We start from the raw sequence: 19,227 nt of genomic DNA on the forward strand, positions 1-19,227 counted from the left end.
AACCGGCAGGTTGTAATGTAGACACGTGGTGACCGTAGGTTTCCCCTTGAGGTTGTCTATAGCCTAGGATTTAGGGGAACTCACTGAGACATTATGTCTCATCCCAATCCTTATTTGTTTCAGATAAGCAGGATGTTATGCAAGCTTGAAGTCAGATGGATGTTTAAGCAAGTTTGCGTTCGTATCGCTGCGGAATGCTTTGGATTTCAAGGATGAAAGTTTATATGTATGTTTGAGATGTTTATGTGGTTTATGTACGAACGCAAATTTTTGTGTAATTATTCATTCGTATGTATTTTTATGTTGTATATTTAATGTATCCAGTATCAAATTAATGCACATGCTAGGCTTTCTAGATACGCATTAGTACAAAAAACACTTATTAACACAAGGATTTTAAGTGGGTTGTTATCCACATGACTTAAAAAGTTGCTCGGATGGAAGGATTTTTGCTTCAATAGATATCAAGTTGTTTAGCCCCACTTAAAAAATATTTTATGTATATTAAAATTAAAATAAAATAAAATAACATACAAAGAAACCATATACAAATCGCTCCACCTTCTCTCTTCTCCGCGTGTTTGCTCTTCTATCCTCTCGGAAACACAAATCGCTCCACCTTCTCTTTTCTCACAAACAAATCGCCACCTGATCATGCATGAATCTTCTCGCAACAACAAACAAACCCAATCTGCAGCAAGTGACTCTCTCTCTTCTGCACTCTCAGCAGCAACATCTTCTCTCTTCTTCAAACTCAGTATCTCTCACCGTTCTTACTCACTCTAAGTCAAGGTAAGCCAATTGATTCTCTAATTGAAACATTCCTTCTCCAATTGCTTGTTTTAGGGTTTTAGAATTGAGAATTGAGATTTTTTTTAGGGTTTTTGAATTTGGGGAATGGGGATTGAGAATTGTTAATGGCTTTTTTGAATGCATCGAAACATCAAACATGCCATGACTTTTTTGATTCATGCTTCAATTGAATTGAAATATGGAATGGCTTTCTTGCCACTGCCAATGCCATATGTATAAACAACTTAATTAAGTGCTTATATTGTTAAAAAATTAACTCAATTAACCACTTTCCAGTTAAGTGCTTATGTATAAGTTATTTCTATAACAAAGGATAGAATCAAATCAATTTGTTTTCATATAACCTAAACCTATAAGCTATTTTTGTAAGCTATACTATAGAGCATATGGATATAAGCCATGTTTGGATAAACAAGTTAATTTGCAGCTTATATTGTTTCTGGTTTGATATTTTTGTTATTTAACATTTTTCATGTTTTCGTTTATGCAGACAGATCTCATAGCAGAGGTTATATACTGTTGTGTATTTTTTAGACTTCAGTTCATATTGCATGATGGTGATGAAGCTTTTATGAATATAATGTGAAAAGTTTTTGGATATCTTGCTTCATCATATGTTCATCAACAATGAACCGTAATCAGGTTGCATACTATCATAAAGGATCATCAAACATGATACTAAGAATTTCACTAGCCCTCTTCTTTTAAATTTCATGTTCTGATGCTTACATGCTATCCATATATTTTATAGGAAGGTGGTTGCTGTAGCATTCCAGAGATGCCAAGTTATTCTTGTATCATGTATCCATCATGTTGTAGCTTATTTTGGTAAATTCATTTGTGAGTCTACTTGGAGAGTTGTGGCTTTATGCATTGCAGTACCGCTGATTGGCTCATTGCTTTTATATTTACACAAGATATATTTGTTTGATGTAAATGTCATATACCGAGTATTGTATGACCCCTCAATGTGACTCTTCAATTTTTAATGATACATAATTTTTTTTCAATGAAGAAATGCATAATTGCCAACGTTATAGTGTTTTTCATATCTCTGATTGTGCAGCCACCGGGAGCCACCCTATTACAGTGAAGACATCAACCTGTCCTCCTGATCAAGAAGGTAACACAATAGTGTTAACGGTTGTTGTAACATTATAGTATTACATCTGCCTCACCAGGAATTGCATATGCCTTATTATAATGTAGGAAAAGAGTGAAATAGTATGCATGTATAATGAATGCTAGTTTGTGTGTGTGTGTCTTCGCTGGCTGCAACCTACATCATTGGTTCATAAACAGTTATGCAAATATATTTGTTTGTTGTTATATATGATTTTGTCTTATTTGCATCCTGTTGCTATAATATGCTAGTTAGTAATTTTAAAGTCATTTTCACACCATTTAAAATGTGTTCTCTGTACTAATGATAGCTTATAAGAACATGTTATAGCATATACATAAACAATTTAATTTAATTTTATCTTTTGCTATCGAAGTAACTTATGTGAGCTTATACATAAGTGCTTATCATGATAAGCTGTGTATCCAAAAGTGCTTATCATGATAAGCTATTTATCAAAACATGCCCTTAATGTAATTTTTTTATGATAATCTCTTTCACTTACAATCAATACTTGACTTGTTATTACAGGATGTATGGTTCTTTGCAAAGATAACAAGTCTTTATGCAATATTAACTTATGTAGAATTGCTGCATTGTTTTGCTTTCTTGTCTGGTCTCGGTGTCTGTTCTGTTCAGATCGATAATTTGCACCATTTTAGTGCACATTAATGACTTTGAAATCTTCAACGTTATCCAGATACATTTTGGACACTTTAATTTTGTCATATTTGTAGGCTTTTCCATAATTGAAATCACTTTCCCATATGTTATTAATTTGGATGTTGTAAGTTTGTTCCAAGCTCATCCTATTCAATTGTGGCGATTTGATTTTTGTGTTGTTCGATGTATTTCTTTCAATTTAAATGAATGAATGTGTTTTTTTTATAAAAGAAAAAAGGCATGAAATATGTATAGTTGTGGAAGAATTATAGAAAGAAAATGAGAATGATAAAATTATTTTTACAGTGATGACATATATTACAGTGGCACACCCATGCGCTTGCTACATTTATTGAAATTCAGATGGATATCTAAGAAAACCAACTGATTAGTTGGAGCAAAGATATTGCTTATTAAAAGTAGTAGTGTTAAATATGTTTTTGATCCCTATAAATATACCAACTTTTCGTTTTAGTCCCTCTAAAATTTTCCTTCAATTTTAAGTCCCTATAAAATTTCAATCACTACTTTTGGTCTATATTTTTAAGTTATTTTTTGTATTTTTTAATGAAATTGTGCAGAAATGTGTAGAATATTGTAAAAAAAATTCCCCCCAAAAATTAGAATTTTTTAACAAAACATAAATTAATTATGAATTTTTAACCGTCAAACATATAAAAATTCATATTAAATTCATGTTTTGTTAAAAAATTCTAATATTTTTTGGGAGAGATTCTTATAATATTATGAATTTTTCTGCAAAATTTTATTCAAAAATATGTACTCTACATATGAGTTTACTTCAAAAGAGGGACTAAAAGTGAAGATGGAAAATTTTTTAGGGACTAAAAGTTGAAGGAAAATTTTAGAGGGACTAAAACGAAAAGTTGGTATATTTATAGGATCAAAAACATATTTAACCCAAAGTAGTATGTAGCTTCAAGTTACTACCTCCAGTGCTATTTATAATAGAAAATTGAGTCAACAAATGTTGATGCATCTGGTTCAAAAGTTCAGTCCAGTTACATCAACTTTTGTTGACGAAAATTTCTCTTATAAATAGGACTAGATGGAGTATAATGCATGGCTGATTTCTTGCTGCATGGACATATTAACATTAAGTGGCAATCTCCATAGGATTCTTCAAGAATTCTTTTCCATTGGAGTTAGAGATAGTCTTCTGGAAGTTGTATTTTGCAGGGTCGTTAGTAAGAATCTCGAAGTAGCGTTCAGCTTCGACGTTAGAGGTAAAACATCTTCCATGTTGGATTTCAAAATTGGGATAATAACCGCAGAAGCTCTCACTTCCCTTTTTGATGCAGTCGTAGTGAGATTGACATAAGTTGGGATGTTCCTCCACCACCTTCATCGCAGTTGATATGGGAAAGCAACATAAAATATACTGGATACATTAATTTGATACTGGATACATTAAAATATACAACATAAAAATACATACGAATGAATAATTACACAACAATTTCCGTTCGTACATAAACCACATAAACATCTCAAACATACATATAAACTTTCATCCTTGAAATCCAAAGCATTCCGCAGCGATACGAACGCACACTTGCTTAAACATCCATCCGACTTCAAGCTTGCATAACATCCTGCTTATCTGAAACAAATAAGGATTGGGATGAGACATAATGTCTCAGTTAGTTCCCCTAAATCCTAGGCTATAGGAAACCTCAAGGGGAACCTACGGTCACCACGTGTCTACATTACAACCTGCCGGTTGATTATACGTGTGTGGGGATTTGCATACTAGACGGTAGTGCATACTAGAGCCGTCATAATCTTATCTTAACTTGTTATAGGCTTCACTTCCTATACGTGTCATGGTGGTCGAGGGGGAAACCTAAAACCGCATTGCCACAAATACGCTTTACGTATCGAGGCCTAAACATAACATAATCATGGCACGATTCTAAACCGAACAATTAGGGAAAACCTAAGATCGTCATCGGCATAACATACTTTACTTGTTCTATTCCATCTCTTATACTTGTCTAATAGCATCTCGTGCTCTTATTCTTAAACATAATCGTACATGAGTTCATACGTGATCATAATCATAGTCATACATGGAATCATAATCATAATATACATAATCGTACTTAATTTCATTCATTACATTAGCGTTGAACAAACAATCATTATCTTGATTCATTTTACGGAGAGCCCCGGGTGGAATAACCCCGAGAACAATCCCATACATGACCAGTGTACGTACATCGGACTCCCTCGGTGTCGTGCGGGTCCCTTGCGGCTTGAACCGTTCCCCTTAGGTCGAGAACCTCCCGTATCCCCCTGGCGTGGATAACAAGAGACACGAGCACCTACGTCTTGTTTACTCAGTGACATGCAGGTCCCTTACGGCTTGAATCGTTCTCATAATGAGAACCCCTTGTATCCCCTGATGTGGATATCAAGAGACATGTCACCTACACTTATTAAGTCATGGTCTTGTCGTGCATATAAGTTAAACATATACATACTTGCTTGTTTACCTCGGAACCTTGATCGATCCGATTAGCGGTAATTTATACTTATTCATACTTATACGTTCTTAACATGGCGGGGAGAATTAACTTATCAATCCACAACTTACACACTAGCTAAGTCATTCTAGGTCATGTGCGAAGAGAATACACTTCGCATCTTACTTACATATGCATTCATTCCTATACTTGACGTAATTAGGGATTCATGCTATCTTGCCAGTTCTCAACAACTATGTCGAGGCTCTACATTCATTCCCTTTCTTAATTCATTTGCTACCCGAGTAAATCGGCTTAAACTCTCTTGAATCACCCTTGCCATTCATGTTAAGATTGCCATGATTTTCATTTCAAGAATCGTTTGATGTTATGTGCATTGCCTAGATCTTGTTTTGGGGTTATAAAGTTGGAAAACATTGAAAGAAAAGCATCGGAACGCACCACCGACCCCACAATGAGCCTACAGCCAAAAAGCATGTTGGCCAAAACAGAGCCCTGCGCTATTAGCGCATCTGGGGTGTGGCCAGCTTGAAGAATTTCGCTATTAGCGAAAATTTCGCTAATAGCGCAGTTCTTCGGGTATGTGGTACCAAATTTGCCATTTTGACCCCAAACTCGTACAAATCGATCCTGCAATGCACCATAATCATCCAGGAACATATATAGACATTTATAAACATATTTCATGGCAATTTAACATCAAATCAACAAGAATTTATCAAGGGAACATTAGGGTTTAAAACCCCTCATAAACATAAATCAATACTTTCTAACATGAATTTACACAACCAAGGGAAGGTAAACCATCTATGAAACTCACCTAAACATGTTTCTTGCATCTATTCAAGCTTCAAGCACCAAACCCTAGTTTCCACTTCATTCTTGATCCATAATTTTCCAACCAAACCATGCTTAAATCCATGCTTCCTCTTGTTTCTTGCTTGCTAAGCCACCAAATTACATGTCTTGTGAAGCTTTGATGCATTAGGGAAGGAAGGATGGGGCCGGCCAAGTAGAGAGAAGGAGGAGAAACTTTCTTCTCAAAACCTAGAGAGAGAAAGTGAAAGAAGAAATGAATATTTTGGGGTGCAAACATACTTAAATACTCCTTGCGTGCAAATACCCAAAATACCCTTCACCTTAGTCGCGTTTAGCTTGACTCTGGTGCATAAGTCCATACTTAACTGATATCACATAATATTAGTTTTCCTCGTACTTAACATTTTCGTCATACTCGCTTTCCATGAATCTTAGTCCTCTGATACATTCAACAGATAAAATTTCCATTAGCTGAAGAGCGGGATTGTAACACCCATACTAGACGTATCTAGAAAGTATAGCACGTGCGTTGAATTTAGTACTGGATACATTAAAATATACAACAATTAAAAGTTTCGAATGAATAATATTAACATCAAGTTACGTTCGTATAAATTATAATACAACCCAGCTCATCCATACATGAAAATACATCCTTGATGCCCATAACGTCCTGCAACTTTACGAACAATCCCTTGAAGTAATATCCATCCGGCTCCGAACATGCATAAACATCCTGCTTATCTGAAACAAATAAGGATTGGGATGAGACATAATGTCTCAGTGAGTTCCCCTAAATCCTAGGCTATAGGCAACCTCGAGGGGAAACCTACGGTCACCACGTGTCTACATTACAACCTGACGGTTGATTATACGTGTGTGGGGACTTGCATGCTTAGACGGTAGTGCATACTAGAGCCGTCATAGTCTTATCTCACTTGTTATAGGCTTCACATCCTATTCGTGTCATGGCGGTCGAGGGGGAAACTAAAAACCGCATTGCCAAGGATACGCTCTACGTATCGAGGCTTAAACATAACATATCATGGCACGATTCTAAACCGGACGATTAGGGGAAACCTAAGATCGTCATCGGCATAACATACTTTACTTGTTCTATTGTATCTTGCACTTGTCTTAAAGCATCTAATGCCACTGCTCTTAACTTAATCATTTATGTAATCACTATTACATAATCATGAACATAATCATAACATAACATAATCATAATCATGCATGAACGTATCTAAGTTCATTAGTCATTATGTTAGCGTTGAACATACAATTATCATCTTGATTCATTTTACGGAGAGTCCCGGGTGGAGTAACCCCGAGTACAATCCCATCATGACCGATGTACGTACATCGGACTCCCTCAGTGTCGTGCGATCCCCTTACGGAGCCTTCCCCGTTCCCATCATGAGAACCCCTTGAATCCATACCTTCATGGATTGCAAGAGACACGAACACCTACATTCTTAATCACTCAGTACCATGTGATCCCCTTACGGAGCCTTCCCCGTTCTCAACAAGAGAACCCCTTGAATCCATACCTTCATGGATTGCAAGAGACATGGCACCTACATTACATTAATCATGGTCTTGACATTCATTTAGGATGAACCTAATCATGCGTACATATTTACCTCGGAACCTTAATCGAACCGATTAGTGGTAAACTCTTACTCGTTCATGCTTGTGAATTCTTACTCATGGTGGAGTGATTAACTAATCAAACCACGGCTTAACTTGCTTGCTAAACATGCTTAAACATATGCGAAGGATTTATACTTCGCGTCTTGTCATTCTAAGAATTAATGCTAACTAGCTAGTTCTCGACAACTATGTCGAGGCTCTAGTTTTCCCTTGCTTAATGAACATCTTGCTACCCATTTCTTGACACGATTCTCTCGTATGCCATGCCTTGCTAACATGCATAATACTTGCCTCTTTATTATAAAAATCTTGCTTCATTTAATCATCATGTGGGACCTTGGTTTGAGGGGTTTATTTTTATAAAAGACTGCGCAAAAGATCCGGAACGGAAAAACACCGAATCTGCCAGAACGAGCAAGCAGTACCAGAATGTACCACTTGCTCGCCATTGCGAGCTGCCTTACTCGCCATTGGGAGTAACTGGTTCATGCTCGCCATTGCGAGCTGCCCTTACTCGCCGTTGCGAGTTAACTTACTCGCCGTGGCGAGTTATGACAGTTCAGGACCTGCATAAATGGCATTTTAAGCCCAAATACCTCAAACCAAGTGCCTCTAAGTATTATATGACCCTTAGGATCATTAGGAACCTGTAAAACATAAACTCAGCAAGTATTCACCAGTCAAGCAAGCATGGCATACAAATAGGGTCACTAACATATACATAAATCCCTAGATTTATCATATTATTCATATTCATTTAACATGGCATAAACATAATCCCAAAGGGTGGGAAGTCTATCTATGGAACTCACCTAATGATTTGCACTTGATCACCAAGCTTTAAAGCATCAACACTTCACAACTCCATGTTACATTCTTCATCATAAGCTTCCATGCCCAAACCATCAAAACCCTAGCCTCTGGATTACTAACCAAACCCTAACTTCCATAATCAAATACCTTGGAGAACCAAACAGAAGGAAGAGTTCAATTCAAACTCTAGAGCATGCAACTCCTTCCAAAGAATATCAAGTCTTTGCATAAGTAACTTAAACCATTCTTGATGAATCTTCATGCATAAGTCTTCAATTGATCCACTACCTCTCCAAACCCTAACCCTAGAATTCCCATAGCAACCTTAAAGCCTTAAATCCAAAGCCATAGTTGTTCCTTGCTAACAAAATTGATACATCCCAAGCTTCCTTCATCACTTAAACAACTTGAAAGAGATGGTGTTGTGAAGAGAAAGAGATGGATGAGTTTCATGAGGGGTGGAAGAAAGGAAATCAAACCATAACCAAACTTCTACTTCCACAAAGGACCATGAGGAAGCCATTTATTTCACTTGCCATGGAGAGGGAAAAGATTTGGAAGATTTGGTGAAGAGGGAAGGAGATAGGCGTGTGGGAGAAGAGAGAAGGAAGAGAGAAAAACTTCTCAACAATCAAGAGAGAGAAAGAGAATTGAAAATGAGATATTTTTGCCCAAAAATCAATTAAATAACCTTTCCACGTGTAATTACCATTTTACCCTTGACGTAAGCGTGTGTAAACGACTCTGATACTTTATCCGTATTTAGCTGACATGTCATAAAATATTCCCAATAACTTACTTTCCATGAATTAAATTCATCTGACACAGCCAACGGGTAATATACCGATACTGTCAGGATGGATATTACATTCTACCCCCCTTAAAAAAATTTCGTCCTCGAAATTTAGATATCGATTACCAATCATCATGACAAAAATTTACCATCCAAGGTCAAAGCCATACATATTCTACACATACATAATCAAAGGGTTCGTCATATCATGTCCTCATCTTGTTTCTTATCCAACATGCAACTTAACAATGCCTTGTCGATCTTAATATCACTCAAACTTAGAATCATCTTAGTATCTCATGACTTGGAATTTACCTTGCTACACATAGATTTATTGTCTCATACTCGTACCTTACCCGCTTAACATAAACCATTCATAAAAGTATCTTATCATAAACATGAACACTCAGGATTTGCCTTTTAACTGGGATTCTACGGAAACCAGGTTTGCCCTGCAGTGCTTACTTGTAACATATTAACATCTTTCACACATACATCTTATCTTGAATACATAATTCATGAATCATTTACGTACTGTACCTTGAGGCATATGTTTCTTACTTCCATTACTCGTCTAGACGATTCCACGAATCTCCTTCCGAGTCTTAAAAATTTTTCCGTTCTCATTGAAAACTTATTGCATCTCATCACACCCGAACTAGTGGGTATCTCATGTAGCTTGACCTAAAGGAGTGAAATCAACTTGTCACTTCATCTGACAATCTAATAACCAACATTGTGGTTCACATGCTCCTGAAACTTTCTAGTAATCTACTTGCACATACATCAAACATTCTTAACACATTTCCGTGTATCCCGTAGGATATTGGCTTCATACAAACATTATCGTTTCCATAACAGGTGCATACTTTCATGTGCCACTTCTTGTTAAATGATAACGATATGTGTCTAGCATTTTTCTTGAAGAAATTTTCTTAAACTTTGGTATTCGGGTTCTTGGAACGAATATATACATGGCTAAAAATAGTATCATTTCCAAAAACTGAATTTGTAATAGCCCCACAGAACCACCAGACGAGTTTCTATATTTTGCAAAAGATTTAACAACTCGCCCTAAACTTGTCCATGACAAGTTGGTCCTGAAGTTTGTACGTCTTAAGTATGTCTACTTACGACGTATCTTATCAGTTTTGACAATGTATAATTCCATGAGTTTAAAATAAGCATCGTTCCCAAGTTCCTTAATACCAATCTTAGCTTTTTTAAAAGTTATAAAATCATAGCTTGACATATCTTAACATATATCGTTGTCACTTAACAAGTATTGCATACAAGAGCATAACTTTCATCACACATCACTCCAAAGTTGCTTCTCTCTCACATGATAACATGCTTACATATCCGTAGGAAATTCTCGGACCTCTTGACTTTAACTTGTTTCCCTCACTCGTAACATTAAACTTGATTCTCCACATGATCGTTTATGCATTCATTATAACTTATTACATTCGAGAATTCCTCACTTGTCTTATAATGCTTCTTGTCAAACTTATGTTATCAACCGAAAATTCTTCACAAAGATTCTTTCATACTATAATGCCATGTTTCATGTTTAGTGATTAGCTTCCATGGCGCTACTCTGATTCCCACCGGTTGGCTTAAACCATTATTCTAATTCGTTAGAGCAGTTAAGACTTCATATTTCTGCTTACCACTTGAATAATAACTTCTTGAACTATTCTCAAGATCTTCCATGGTGCAACCAACATCACAACCTTACACTTGTCTTACATATTCAAACTCATGATAAACTATCTTATGCTCATAATACTTGACTTTGGGGGTAAACTTTACGTTTTTGCTGGTTGCATTTATCATACATATCATACTTGAACTTATTTCCGAGTAACTCGAATTCTCATGACAGTCTCATCTATTAATTGAACACACCTTTCTTAAACTTCTAACCTTGTACCTTCATATTCTCGCATACTACATTTTACTTAATAATACCATTGCTTGCTCGTTGATTTTTCATTTAAAGAAAACTTTATAAACTAGCACACGGGTCATTGACGTTGATAATTTTTCTACTTTATATGTAAACATTGAGTTTAGGCCCCGGTTGTTACTCTAAAATCATAGAACGAGTTCATAACACATACGTGTCATCAAATCTAGATTTTTAATGAGTCTAGCTCGCTCTACGAGTATCGTAGCAACCCAGTTCCTAGAAAATCTTGTGAATTTTTAAAATATCAACCTCAATTACCCATACGTGTAAATCTTTTTAAAATACTTTAAATCTTATAGTTCAACTTCATAATGAGCCTTAGCAAGTCAATTATGCAAAACATAGGTTTGAGAGATACGCCATATTTTCATATAACTTTACACCGCTTTAACTTCTTACGTCACACCTCATGCATAAACATTGGAGACTTTCCTTCTAAATACCGGAACTTCCATATTCTTGATCTTGGCTTGTTCTTGACTCTTGACACATTAACCTCCAAAGCTACCTTAAACCGTATCGATTTCGTTGATGGTTGCCCATGTCTTTTCCTTGAAAATCTTAGGATATGATATGCATTCATTACATAACGTCACAAAAGATTATTGTGAAGACATCTCCCCAATAGTCATTGCAAACCTTTGGAACGAACGGGTAAATTTCATAAAAACAGAAAATTTCGTTCCAAGTTCGCTATTGGTGAGTTTCTCCAACTATATTATTTTATTTCTCAAGTAACCAATGCACATCATTCATTCCTAGTATCGTAAAACATTCTATAACGTACGCATGGCAACTTCAACCTTTTCGATACAATTCTTGGCACGTCGGAAATCAATGCCTTAATCCTGATAACATAAAACTTTCTCTTGAATCCTTAATTTCATTTATATAACATCATTCCTGAGAGCCCGCTGACTCCGTCAACATACGTCGACTTCTCACTATCTTGTAACCTTGTTCTGACATTCCAGAATATCATAAATCCATTCTAACATCTCTTACCGAAACTTTCGGTCATGCTTAGATATATATATATCCAACTTCTTCACTTACGGGTATAACTAACATCATACCCGACATTGTCAGAACATTCCTTCTTAACATGTCTTACATTCCCGGAGGATTCACACTTCTACTTGATTAGTTCACCGGCCACCTTTTGGCATGATCAACTACTTCATCACATACTTCATTCCTCCTGGGTCCTATTCAGCTCTCAGGCATCCATTCTAATCGTTGAATGCTAAATTGAGTTGATCAGGCTCAACTAACAACAACAACTAGAACATTTACCCGGAACCCAATGGTCCCATTACCCTAGTTGTAATTTAATGACCCAAGGCACGGTCTGAATCGACCTGCTCTGATACCAAATGTAACACCCATACTAGACGTATCTAGAAAGTATAGCACGTGCGTTGAATTTAGTACTGGATACATTAAAATATACAACAATTAAAAGTTTCGAATGAATAATATTAACATCAAGTTACGTTCGTATAAATTATAATACAACCCAGCTCATCCATACATGAAAATACATCCTTGATGCCCATAACGTCCTGCAACTTTACGAACAATCCCTTGAAGTAATATCCATCCGGCTCCGAACATGCATAAACATCCTGCTTATCTGAAACAAATAAGGATTGGGATGAGACATAATGTCTCAGTGAGTTCCCCTAAATCCTAGGCTATAGGCAACCTCGAGGGGAAACCTACGGTCACCACGTGTCTACATTACAACCTGACGGTTGATTATACGTGTGTGGGGACTTGCATGCTTAGACGGTAGTGCATACTAGAGCCGTCATAGTCTTATCTCACTTGTTATAGGCTTCACATCCTATTCGTGTCATGGCGGTCGAGGGGGAAACTAAAAACCGCATTGCCAAGGATACGCTCTACGTATCGAGGCTTAAACATAACATATCATGGCACGATTCTAAACCGGACGATTAGGGGAAACCTAAGATCGTCATCGGCATAACATACTTTACTTGTTCTATTGTATCTTGCACTTGTCTTAAAGCATCTAATGCCACTGCTCTTAACTTAATCATTTATGTAATCACTATTACATAATCATGAACATAATCATAACATAACATAATCATAATCATGCATGAACGTATCTAAGTTCATTAGTCATTATGTTAGCGTTGAACATACAATTATCATCTTGATTCATTTTACGGAGAGTCCCGGGTGGAGTAACCCCGAGTACAATCCCATCATGACCGATGTACGTACATCGGACTCCCTCAGTGTCGTGCGATCCCCTTACGGAGCCTTCCCCGTTCCCATCATGAGAACCCCTTGAATCCATACCTTCATGGATTGCAAGAGACACGAACACCTACATTCTTAATCACTCAGTACCATGTGATCCCCTTACGGAGCCTTCCCCGTTCTCAACAAGAGAACCCCTTGAATCCATACCTTCATGGATTGCAAGAGACATGGCACCTACATTACATTAATCATGGTCTTGACATTCATTTAGGATGAACCTAATCATGCGTACATATTTACCTCGGAACCTTAATCGAACCGATTAGTGGTAAACTCTTACTCGTTCATGCTTGTGAATTCTTACTCATGGTGGAGTGATTAACTAATCAAACCACGGCTTAACTTGCTTGCTAAACATGCTTAAACATATGCGAAGGATTTATACTTCGCGTCTTGTCATTCTAAGAATTAATGCTAACTAGCTTGTTCTCGACAACTATGTCGAGGCTCTAGTTTTCCCTTGCTTAATGAACATCTTGCTACCCATTTCTTGACACGATTCTCTCGTATACTTCGCGTCTTGAGGGGTTTATTTTTATAACAGACTGCACAAAAGATCCGGAACGGAAAAACACCGAATCTGCCAGAACGAGCAAGCAGTACCAGAATGTACCACTTGCTCGCCATTGCGAGCTGCCTTACTCGCCATTGCGAGTAACTGGTTCATGCTCGCCATTGCGAGCTGCCATTACTCGCCGTTGCGAGTTAACTTACTCGCCGTGGCGAGTTATGACAGTTCAGAACCTGCATAAATGGCATTTTAAGCCCAAATACCTCAAACCAAGTGCCTCTAAGTATTATATGACCCTTAGGATCATTAGGAACCTGTAAAACATAAACTCAGCAAGTATTCACCAGTCAAGCAAGCATGGCATACAAATAGGGTCACTAACATATACATAAATCCCTAGATTTATCATATTATTCATATTCATTTAACATGGCATAAACATAATCCCAAAGGGTGGGAAGTCTATCTATGGAACTCACCTAATGATTTGCACTTGATCACCAAGCTTTAAAGCATCAACACTTCACAACTCCATGTTACATTCTTCATCATAAGCTTCCATTCCCAAACCATCAAAACCCTAGCCTCTGGATTACTAACCAAACCCTAACTTCCATAATCAAATACCTTGGAGAACCAAAGAGAAGGAAGAATTCAATTCAAACTCTAGATCATGCAACTCCTTCCAAAGAATATCAAGTCTTTGCATAAGTAACTTAAACCATTCTTGATGAATCTTCATGCATAAGTCTTCAATTGATCCACTACCTCTCCAAACCCTAACCCTAGAATTCCCATAGCAACCTTAAATCCTTAAATCCAAAGCCATAGTTGTTCCTTGCTAACAAAATTGATACATCCCAAGCTTCCTTCATCACTTAAACAACTTGAAAGAGATGGTGTTGTGAAGAGAAAGAGATGGATGAGTTTCATGAGGGGTGGAAGAAAGGAAATCAAACCATAACCAAACTTCTACTTCCACAAAGGACCATGAGGAAGCCATTTATTTCACTTTCCATGGAGAGGGAAAAGATTTGGAAGATATGGTGAAGAGGGAAGGAGATAGGCGTGTGGGAGAAGAGAGAAGGAAGGGAGAAAAACTTCTCAACAATCAAGAGAGAGAAAGAGAATTGAAAATGAGATATTTTTGCCCAAAAATCAATTAAATAACCTTTTCACGTGTAATTACCATTTTACCCTTGACGTAAGCGTGTGTAAACGACTCTGATACTTTATCCGTATTTAGCTGACATGTCATAAAATATTCCCAATAACTTACTTTCTATGAATTAAATTCATCTGACACAGCCAACGGGTAATATACCGATACTGTCAGGCGGGATATTACAGGGATATTACACACTATCTATCCTTTTAAGTATATATATAGCGCTTTGTATTGAAAGCGTCAGTATAGGTTAAATAAAAATAATAGATATTTAAAAAAAAACATGATTAATCGTATATGGCGCTTTTTATGAAAAACGCTATATATAAATCAACCTTAAATAGCGTTTATAAGTTAAAAAAAGCGCTACTGTATTTCCTTTTAGCCGAGCGGTAAATCTTGTTGTTGTTGACTCACAGGTCACCTGTTCGAACCCTTGTGGGATGTTTTCTTTGTTTTTTTTTCATTTTTATTTTAAAAAAACTCTTTATAATAACTAGCGTCCAGACGGGTGTCCGCTTTTTTTACTGCGCTAAAATATTCATATATTTGACTATCTTTTTTTTTTAAATAATAATAATATCATATTTGCCTTTATCCCTCATATATAAACATACATATAAACATGGTTACTATTATTTTTAAAAAAAATAAAAAATAAACATAGTTTTTTGACATTGTTTCCATAATACTTGATCATTCATATATATCTTTATCCTATCACTTGTAGGCCATTATCCCTGGACATGTATTTTGTTTAAGAATGTTTGCTTTCATGTTATATGCACCTTATCTTCAATTTCTAGTTACCTAATGCCTTATTTCATAAATTTGTGACACTAACATCACAAAGAGAAATGATAGTGTACAACTTTTTGATAACTCTCATACTTGTATTATGTTTTTGTACATTTTTCTTCCTTTTTTTCTATCTATTGCTTTTGACAAATAAGAAAAAAAAATTGTGATTAATGTTGTCACAAATAATTATACAGATATCAAATACTACTCCATCACAAATATCAGTGCTTGGGTGTCTATTGGTTATGTTCCTTGAAGAAATTACAAACATACAACAAATACCATAGTTGTACTCAACCTAATGACATGCCGTAGGATCCTGATAAACAGATATGTTATTAATTGAACCATCAATGCGAAAATAAAAAATGAAACCACATAGAAATTGAAGATATTTGAGGAATGTTAACAAAACTTGTAGCTGTTCAAGGAATCTCTACATGAGATGGAAAACCACTACAATAGGAAGTAGGATGGTTCAACATCAAACCCAATCACAGTCCCTGTCAAAAACTTCAAACCAGATCAATTGACCTTGGCAATCTCTACATTATTATTCAATTTTATGTTCCACCCTCAACCAATTCAAGCCAAAGAAAATAAGCACAAAAATAAAATAAAATTATATATCAGTGAACTTAAAAAAAAAGAGAGCATAAAAGGTAAATCTATAACAATAGTAAAAAATGGGATAAATGAACCATGAAAGAAAAATAGAAAAACTATAAATAGAATAAAAGCATGAGAACATTGTTTCTCTGAACTTCTGTTTCCCCTTCATCTTTTTCTTCCACTTCTGCTCTCATTTTACAAAAACCACATGTTTCTTACACAACCATATTCAAGGGGGAAATAAAATTCTATCATCAAGAATCTCATCCAGCACTTGGTTAAAATTGAAAGGTCCCTCCTATTAGCGTTATCTTGTTAAATAAAAGAGTGATCTATGCGGAAGAAGACATGGACATTAAAGAATCAAAATCTTAAATAAATGTATAATGTGGCTTACTAACATTGATTGCTGCACTTTAAACCAATGTAGTGCGCAAAGTGCACTTCTCCCCTTCTTCTTTTCATGTTGAAGGTTCTGTTACCATCTTGAGTTAACTACAATCACCATTGTTGTCCATCTCCTCTTTTGTTTCACACAATTCTCCCATTCCCCCTGTTCATGAACAAAGAAATTAAAGGGCTAGTACAAATTAACATTTTGAGAAACAATTATATCTTTTAGGGGAATGATGAAAAAACATAAATGATGGTGTCTGTTTAATGTGCTGATTCTTTCATTTCCCTGCTGTTGGAATGACATACAATATATTGCAATTGTGTCAATTGCTTAAACGTGTACACTACTATACATTCAGCAGTTTCTTTTATTTGCGGTTAACAATTTTTTTCTTACGCCAGTTACATGAAGATACTTCTTTAGAATTGGTTAACTGCCAAGGGTAATTATGGAAGGATAAAAAGGCTACACCAAAACAAACTATTGCCTTTCATCATTGTGTGTGTGTGTGTCTTCGCTGGCTGCAACCTACATCATTGGTTCATAAACAGTTATGCAAATATATTTGTTTGTTGTTATATATGATTTTGTCTTATTTGCATCCTGTTGCTATAATATGCTAGTTAGTAATTTTAAAGTCATTTTCACACCATTTAAAATGTGTTCTCTGTACTAATGATAGCTTATAAGAACATGTTATAGCATATACATAAACAATTTAATTTAATTTTATCTTTTGCTATCGAAGTAACTTATGTGAGCTTATACATAAGTGCTTATCATGATAAGCTGTGTATCCAAAAGTGCTTATCATGATAAGCTATTTATCAAAACATGCCCTTAATGTAATTTTTTTATGATAATCTCTTTCACTTACAATCAATACTTGACTTGTTATTACAGGATGTATGGTTCTTTGCAAAGATAACAAGTCTTTATGCAATATCTAATGATGATTCAGAGCAATACTTGGACTTTCAAATGTTGCCTATAGCTTATAGTTGCGATTGTGTTTCTCAGGTAATTTTGATCCTTATAATGACCTTGAAATATTAGAATGTTTTTATTAGTAGATGCTTTTCTTTAGTCAAAACAAAACTTTATCTTCACATGGTTACAAGAGGCGAAGTCAGACATCTAAGAGCACCTACTATTCTAATGTGGATGTTCATTTTATGTGCTGTAGTGCTGGTGAGTTGGTTGTTATTATAGCTAATGGAAGGGTTATTCATTTTTTTGAAAATATTTTTGTTGATATTTGTTACATTTAGAGGGAAAAAAATATCTAGCTGCAATTGAGGAATTATTATATTGACTCTAGTTCTTCTAGCTGAGTTACATTAAATCTTGAAGTTTGTTAATATTCACCCTATTTTGCTTAATATGAATGTAACAGGTTAGTGGGTTGGATATAAGCTGGAAAAAAACCACCTGGTGTGGCTGCTAAACTCATGATATGGATTTATAAAGCAAAGCAGTTGTGTGGCAATTTTTGGTGTTGATAGTCGATGTAATTTGATCGATGTAATTTGATTATGTGATGCGAATGTCTATGATTGTGAAACAATGGCAGTTAATGTTTAGTTTGTGTCTAGTTTTAAGGTATTAATGAATGATTTTGTAATTTTGAATTTGTTTAGTGCTTGATATGAAATTTGGTTCAATGATATTTTATATTGGTGGTTGTGAATGAAAATTTAGATTAATTTATGAAATTATGTTTTATAATCATGTATAATATGGAAGAAATTAAATAAAATAGAAAAAAGAATTTGAATATAAATGGGTTGAATTGAAATATATTTTTTTAATACTTTGAGCCCTTTTTAAGTGGGTTGAACCGACTTAATTAATAGCTTTGTAAGTGGGGTGACCTGACTTAATAAAAGATTTTAAGTCGGATGAAAGGTAAGACTTAAAATCAAAATAGTTATTAAGTCGGCCACCTATAAGTGGGATATAGAACCGACTTAAAAAATCATTTTCACCCCACTTAAAAAGTGTTTTCTGTACTAGTGACGTCTAGTATGGGTGTTACATAGTGCTTTTTCAAGAGCGAATTAAGTTTGCTTTTTTTTTTCTAAGAGTGAATTAAGTTTGCTTTTTATTTTCTAAGAGCGAATTATGTTGTATAATTATTCTCCCTTTGTGATTTTATTGTCTAAGAGCGAATTAAGTTTGCTTTCTTTTTTTTCTCCCGTCTTGCTGCATTGTTTTGCTTTCTTGTCTGGTCTCGGTGTCTGTTCTGTTCAGATCGATAATTTGCACCATTTTA

The 19,227-nt window shown here is 35.5% G+C and overlaps 1 protein-coding gene across 16 annotated transcripts; it reads left to right on the forward strand.

Moving 5' to 3' along the window:
- Positions 1-512: 512 nt before the first annotated feature.
- On the forward strand, positions 513-18,626 carry LOC146898874 (uncharacterized). 16 transcript variants are annotated; one of them, XR_015022393.1, is made up of 6 exons: positions 530-792; positions 1,304-1,455; positions 1,565-1,653; positions 1,880-1,936; positions 17,856-17,972; positions 18,349-18,626. XR_015022393.1 is itself a non-coding variant. In XM_085734734.1 (5 exons), the coding sequence occupies exons 1-4, from the start codon at positions 659-661 to the stop codon at positions 17,900-17,902; spliced, it is 327 nt and encodes a 108-aa protein (XP_085590860.1). In that variant the 5' UTR covers positions 530-658; the 3' UTR covers positions 17,903-17,972; positions 18,349-18,626. The 16 variants fall into 16 exon arrangements, 4 of the variants coding, with proteins under 4 accessions (XP_085590860.1, XP_085590861.1, XP_085590858.1 ...); XR_015022392.1 differs by having other exon boundaries at positions 1,565-1,641; XR_015022397.1 differs by having other exon boundaries at positions 1,304-1,321.
- Positions 18,627-19,227: the final 601 nt, after the last annotated feature.

This window comes from Medicago sativa, chromosome 8 (assembly GCF_051527215.1).
Source record: "Medicago sativa cultivar Bolivia chromosome 8, Bolivia_mono, whole genome shotgun sequence".
Classification (NCBI taxonomy): Eukaryota; Viridiplantae; Streptophyta; class Magnoliopsida; order Fabales; family Fabaceae; genus Medicago; species Medicago sativa.